A 6,718-nucleotide genomic window follows, 5' to 3' on the forward strand; every position below is an offset into this window, starting at 1 on the left:
TCCAAACCGCTAAATCACCCTCAATCCCATGCCTCCGTATTTTCTGCCTACCATGGGGAACCTTATCAAACGCTTCTCATTAGCAGCTATTGGAATTCAGAGAACAGAAACTAAGTTATAAGTATTATTGAATCTTCCTCAGAGTGAATTAGTGAAGGTAGTATTGATCAATCAAGAGACAATCCGATGTACCTGAGAAACAATGCATTATTGAAACTGCTGAAATGATCTGGCCAGTTTTGTTATTTTTCCTTTGTTAATTTATTCCCTAGTTGTATTTGTTTGTCTGTCTTTTGTGTGAATGGAACTGAAAACAAAGGTCATTGGGTTTAAATCAGAGACTTTAATTATTTTGTTGTTAAAGTTACTGCATTGTTACTAAACTGTTAACTCTTTTTCTGAAGCCATAAAGCTGCTGTCTGATATCAATTATTCACAAAGTCTGAGACTGCTTACTTAAAAAGTCTGGTGAGGAACCACTGGGGTCTGTGAGGGTTTTAACTTTCCTGTGTTGCTAATACAGAAATAGGGAGACTGATCTCATTTGACTATCTGTATCCGTGTCATAACATTATCATTACTGATTTCCTTCAATTCTGCACTCTCACTAGACCCTAGGTTCAGTATCATTTTTGGAAGGCTTCTTGTGCCTTAGAGTCATACAGCATGGAAACAGACCCTTTGGTCCAACTAGTCCATGCTGACCAGGTTCCCAAACTAAACTAGGCCCACCTGCCTGCCCCTGGCCCATATCCCTCCAAACCTTTCCAATTCATGTGCTTATCCAAATGTCTTTTGGACATTGTAACTGTACCCGTACCCACCACTTTCTCTGGAAGTTAATTCCACACACGAACCAATCTCTGTGTAAAAGCCTTGCCCTTCATGTCCTTTTTAAAATGGTCTGTCACTTGTTTTGCAAAAACTGAGCTATATACTACATGTTCATTTCTTCTGCCATATCTTTGCTCCCCAATATAATCATGGGGGCTCTCATAGAAACCTGTGAAATTCTAACATGACGGGGTAAACACAGGAAGGTATTCAACGACAGAGGGAATGCAAAAGCAGGGGTCACAGTTTAAGGTTGGCCTTTTAGGACTGGGATGAAATGAAATTTCTTCACCCAGAGAGTGGTGAGCTTGTGGAATTCCCTGCCACAGAAAGCAGTTGAGACCAAAATAATTGAATGTTTCAAGAAGGAGTTAGATATCGTTCATTGGGCTAAAGAGATCAAACGGGAGAAAGTGGAAACAGGGCAGTGAGATGCAGGATCAGCCATGATCACATTGAATGGTGCAGCAGGCTCAAAGGGCCGAATGGCCTACACCTGCTCTTATTTTCAATGCCGCTAATAATTTCCCCAGTTTCTGTGTAAGGGACCTACATTTGTTTTTAATAATTTTTTTTAATCACGTATTTACAGAAGTTTTGAGGGCGAGTTTCAATACTCCTTACAATTTTACTCTCATACTTTACTTTCCCCGCCTTGATTAAGCATTTTGTTATTTAATGCTGAATTTCTGAAATGCTCCCAACTCAGGCTTGCTGCTTTTTCTGGCCATTTTGTGTCTCTCTTCTTTGGAACTAATACTAAACGTAATTTCACTTTGTACCAAATTGTACTCTGTTTGTGAGATCTTTACCCACACTTGACCTATCAATATCCCTCTGAAGCAACCTTATGTCTTCCTCACAACTGCCCTTCCTACCTATGTTTCTGTCATCAGCACATTTGGCATCAATATCTCCCATCCCTTCACACTTTGATAGATTTTAGCTGAGGTCCAGCACCAAACACTGCAGCACATTGTTCATTACATCTCCCATCCCTTCATCCATCTCTCCACCTCCGACCCCTTCACTCCCTCTCTCCCTCTACTTCTCTCCTTCCTCCTCACTCTTAATTCTGTATCTAACCCTATGCTACACTTGACTCAGAATATTTGATGGGAGAGTGGAGAGAGAGTTTATTCTGTATCTAATTTCAGGCAGTGTTTGATGGGGACAAGTAGAGGAAGCTACACTCTGTATCTAGCCTTTGTTGTACCCACACTGGCAGTGTTTGATGGGAGCTGTGCTTTCAGTTTAAAAGAGTACAGGAAGCTTTACTCTCTCTGACCCCAGGTCATCTCTGTCCTGGGAACATTGATGTGGACAGTGTCAAGGGAACCTTATTTTCAGTTTAAAAGAGTAGAGAGTAGTTTACTCTGTAAATAACCCTGTGCAGTCCCTGCCCAGGGAGTGTTTGAAGGAGACAGTGTCAAGGAAGATTTACTCTGTATTAGACCTGTCCTGGGAATGTTTGATGTGACAATATAGAGTGAGCATTACTCTGTATCTAACCCCATGCTGTCCCTGTCCTCGGGGCGTTCTATGGGGGACAGTGTAGAGGAACAAAAACAGAAGTTGCTGAAAAAGCTCAGCAGGTCTGGCAGCATCTGTGAAAAAAACAATCAGAGTTAACGTTTCGGGTCCGGTGACCCTTCCTCAGAACTCAGGTTTTTTCTTCACAGATGCTGCCAGACCTGCTGAGCGTTTCCAGCGACTTCTGTTTTTATTCCTGATTTACAGCATCCACAGTTCTTTCAGCTTTTACTGTATAGAGAAAGCCTTACTCTGTATCTAACCCCGTGCTGTCCCTGTCCTCGGTGTGTTTTATGGGGACAGTATCGAGGAAGGTTTACTCTGTATCTAACCCCATGCTATCTCTGTCCTGGGAGTGTTTGATGTGACAGCGTAGAGGAAGCTATAGGAAGGATATTGTGAAACTAGAAATGGTTTAGACAAGATTTACGAGGATGTTGCTCGGGTTGGAGGGTTTGAGCTAAAGGGACAGGCTGAATAGGCTGGTGAATTTTCCCTGGGCTAGAGGCTGAGGGGTGACCTTATAAAGGTTTATAAAAGCATGAGGGGCATTGATAGGGTGAATAGCCAAGGTCTTTTCTCCAGGGTGGGGGAGTCCAAAACTAGAGGGCATAGATTTAAGGTGAGAGGGGAAGGATTTAAAAGGGACCTGACAGACAATATTTTCACGCAGAGGGTGGTGCGTGTATGGAATGAGCTGCCTGAGTAATTGGAGGAGGCTGGTACAATTAGCTTTACTCTGTATCTCACCCCGTGCCGGGAGTGCTTAATGTGACTGTATAGGGGGAGCTTTATTCTGTATCTAACCCCATGCTGTCCCTGTCCTCGGAGTGTTTGATGGGACAGAGTGAAATAGAGGTTCCTCACCAGCTCTGTTTGTTTCTGTTGTTTCGAGGTGCCATGTGGCTCTGAAGTATTCCGTTGTCTGTTCTCTTCCTGTTGCTGGATCAGAATGCGGTTAACAGCATTCATGGCTGCCTCCCGACACAGAGCCATCAAGTCAGCGCCCACATAACCAGGAGTCAGGCGGGCAAGCTGGTGGAAATCAAACGATTCTGGCAGTTTCAGTGTTCGACACAAAGTCCTCAAAATCCTGAACGGAATCAGGGAAATTAACATGATCAGACAGTTACAGGGAGAATGTACAAGACAGCCACAGAATGGAAGATTCTGTAACTGGCAGAAAAACGGATAACTCTCTTAATCTGAAGACACCAGCATTTATGGAGAGATGGTGCTGTAGTGGTAATGTCGATGAACTAGTAATCCATAACCACAAATTAGAGAAATGGTCTCAAATACAGCCATGGTAGCTGGTGGAAATTAAAGGAGGTGTCTGCTATGTATGTAATTGGGTGTGTGCTGGCCCTTTAAGAGAGTGGGTCAGGTGACCCAGAGGTAGGAGCTAGGGCAGACAGTCTACAACCAACTGTGGAGCTGAGAGGACACAAAATAAAGTGTTCCCCGTTCAAGTTTACCCTCCATCTACCTCATGTTCTATGATTCTAGTGAACCACAAACGTAATAACTGGCTACAAGAAGGGAATCCCACCCACAAACTGTACAAATGCTGGGGTTTTTTTTTTAGATCAGGAGGAAGGACTGTGCCCAGACTTCAAAAATGGTGCAGGACTGAGGAGTTAACGCTGAAGCAGTCACAAGAGGACATGAGCTGCAGTGGAGCGGGCTGCGAGGGGACTCAGGTTGTGAAGGGACTGAGGTTGCAGCCGCTGGCTGAAGAGGGGAGTGCTCACCCTTCTGGAGCTTACCAAGCATTCATTACACTCACAGTGTGTGTACCACCTATAAGGTGCATTGCAGAAATTCACCAAAGATCCTTAGACAGCATTTTCCAAGCTTACAACTACTTCCATCTAAAAGGACAAGGGCAGCAGGTACATGGGAACACCACATTCTGCAAGTTCTCTCCCAAGCCATTCACCATCCTGACTTGGAAATATATCGCTGCTCCTTCACTGTCTCTGGGTCAAAATCCTGGAATTCCCTCTCTAAGGACATTTACCTACAGCACATAGACTGCAGCGGTTCAAGAAGGCAGCTCACCACTGCCTTCTCAAGGTCAGCTAACGATGGGCAATAAATGCGGTGAATAACTCTAAATGCGGAGGAAAAGGGAAAATCTTCTAACTACCTATCGCAGGGAGAGTCCATTGACTGTAAACAGAGGGGGTGACCTGTCACAGAGAGAGTCCATTCACTGTAGAAGGGTGAATGATCATTAACATGTCCTCACCGCACAACAACAGATTGATTAGAGACTCACTGTTCACGGGCACCCTCACTTGGAATTCCCAGGCAAATCTCCCGGTCAAAGCGCCCAGCCCTTCGCAGTGCAGGGTCCAATGAGTCTGGCCTGTTGGTCGCACCTATAACCAGGACTTGTGTGGTGCTTGCCAGGTTATTCAGATCTGTAACAGCAAAGTACAGGCCACTCAAAATCTCCCCCACAATTTGACAGTGCTCATTCCAACCACACCCACACAGTTTTACAGAGTCCCAGCACAATCCCTAATCACAGAGAGTACAGCAGGAAGAATAAACAACAGTGGAAGGGGAGAGGAGACGAACAAAAATGATGCTGCACAATGAGGTGCTTTTTAATCAAATTCTAATTATTGCTGGGTCTTTGTTGGTTTGTCAGAATGACAGGCATTCTCTGTGGATATATGTAAAACAAGTCATTAAACTCCCGATTGCTGCTTTATAATGCCCTTATTACACCTGATACTAATGGTATGGGAACAACACAGGTCAAAGAATGACAGTTCAGCATAAGAAACAATAGGAGAAGGGTGTATGAAAGGGAGAAGTCACAGTCAGTCAGATAGCAGAATAAAACCAATTAAATAAACAGAACCAGACTGAAGCTTATGGGGGAATTAGGAACATAAGGACGTGTATGTCTATGTGCGCCATAATGTACCTGCTGTATAACACTGTATATTGTAAACTGGGTGCTTGTTGAAGAAACGTGGACGTATCGAACTAACGCTAAACACTGCAAGCATCATTTGATGAAGCAGAGAGACCATGCATTTTTTATGGTCATGAACTGGGCCAGGATTTGGGGCTGGGTAAGGGGGTAGTGTAGAGGACAGTGATAGAGAGAAGGCAACAATTGCTAAACAAAGTAAAACAACTCAGTGACAACTGCTGAGCCGAGATTCCTGTGCAGCTCCGGGATGCAGTGGGGAGGTGCAGAGCTGTCCCCTCCCCAATGCCCAGCTCTGAGACCACCTCCAACAACTCCCAAGACACCCAAACCCACTGCGAGTCCCCCTTTCCCAGCCCAAGTCCCTGAACACCCACCCAGATCCCAGCACAGTGCGACTCACCATCCATGCAGGTCAGCAGCTGAGCCACAATCCGACGTTCCATATCCTTGGAAGCCACTTCCCGTTTGGGAGAAATGGCATCAATCTCATCAATGAAAACGATGCAGGGAGCCTGCAGCTGGTGTAAAAGAAACAGGATCCATGTGCGCGGTGACATCAAAATCCACAACATTTCGCAGCAGCAGCTAAGTCGTGGTCCACATAGGCACCAACGACATAGGTAGGAAAAGGGATGGGGACGTAAGGCAGAAATTCAAGGAGCTAGGGTGGAAGCTTAGAGCTAGAACAAACCGAGTTGTTATCTCTGGTTTGTTACCCGTGCCACGTGCTAGTGAGGCGAGGAATAGGGAGAGAGAGCAGTTGAACACGTGGCTACAGGGATGGTGCAGGAGGGAGGGATTCAGATACCTGGATAATTGGGGCTCATTCTGGGGTAAATAGGACCTCTACACCTGAACCAGAGGGGTACCAATATCCTGGGGGGGAAATTTGCTAATGCTCTTCGGGAGGGTTTAAACTAATTCAACAGGGGGGTGGGAACCTGAATTGCAGCTCCAGTGTACAGGAGGTTGAGAGTAGTGAGGTCATGAATAAGGTTTCAAGGTTGCAGGAGTGTACTGGCAGGCAGGAAGGTGGTTTGAAGTGTGTCTACTTCAATGCCAGGAGCATCCGGAATAAGGTGGGTGAACTTGCAGCATGGGTTGGTACCTGGGACTTCGATGTTGTGGCTATTTCGGAGACATGGATAGAGCAGGGACAGGAATGGTTGTTGCGGGTTCCGGGGTTTAGGTGTTTCAGTAAGATCAGGGAAGGTGGTAAAAGAGGGGGAGGTGTGGCATTGTTAGTCAAGGACAGTATTACGGTGGCAGAAAGGACGTTTGATGACAACTCGTCTACTGAGGTAGTATGGGCTGAGGTTAGAACCAGGAAAGGAGAGGTCACCCTGTTGGGAGTTTTCTATAGGCCTCCGAAAAGTTCCAGAGATGTAGAGGAAA

The 6,718-nt window shown here is 45.4% G+C and overlaps 1 protein-coding gene across 1 annotated transcript in view; it reads right to left on the reverse strand.

Moving 5' to 3' along the window:
• Positions 1–6,718, reverse strand: part of LOC109925029 (nuclear VCP like) — a 19,168-nt gene that overhangs the window by 4,550 nt on the left and 7,900 nt on the right. The window contains exons 4-6 of the mRNA XM_048596618.1: positions 5,724–5,841; positions 4,652–4,796; positions 3,235–3,460 (exon numbers count right to left, since the gene is read on the reverse strand). Of these exons, the coding sequence (XP_048452575.1) occupies positions 3,235–3,460; positions 4,652–4,796; positions 5,724–5,841 (489 nt within the window). The remainder of the gene's footprint in view (positions 1–3,234; positions 3,461–4,651; positions 4,797–5,723; positions 5,842–6,718) is intronic.

This window comes from Rhincodon typus, chromosome 5, assembly GCF_021869965.1.
Source record: "Rhincodon typus isolate 14 chromosome 5, sRhiTyp1.1, whole genome shotgun sequence".
Lineage (NCBI taxonomy): Eukaryota > Metazoa > Chordata > Chondrichthyes > Orectolobiformes > Rhincodontidae > Rhincodon > Rhincodon typus.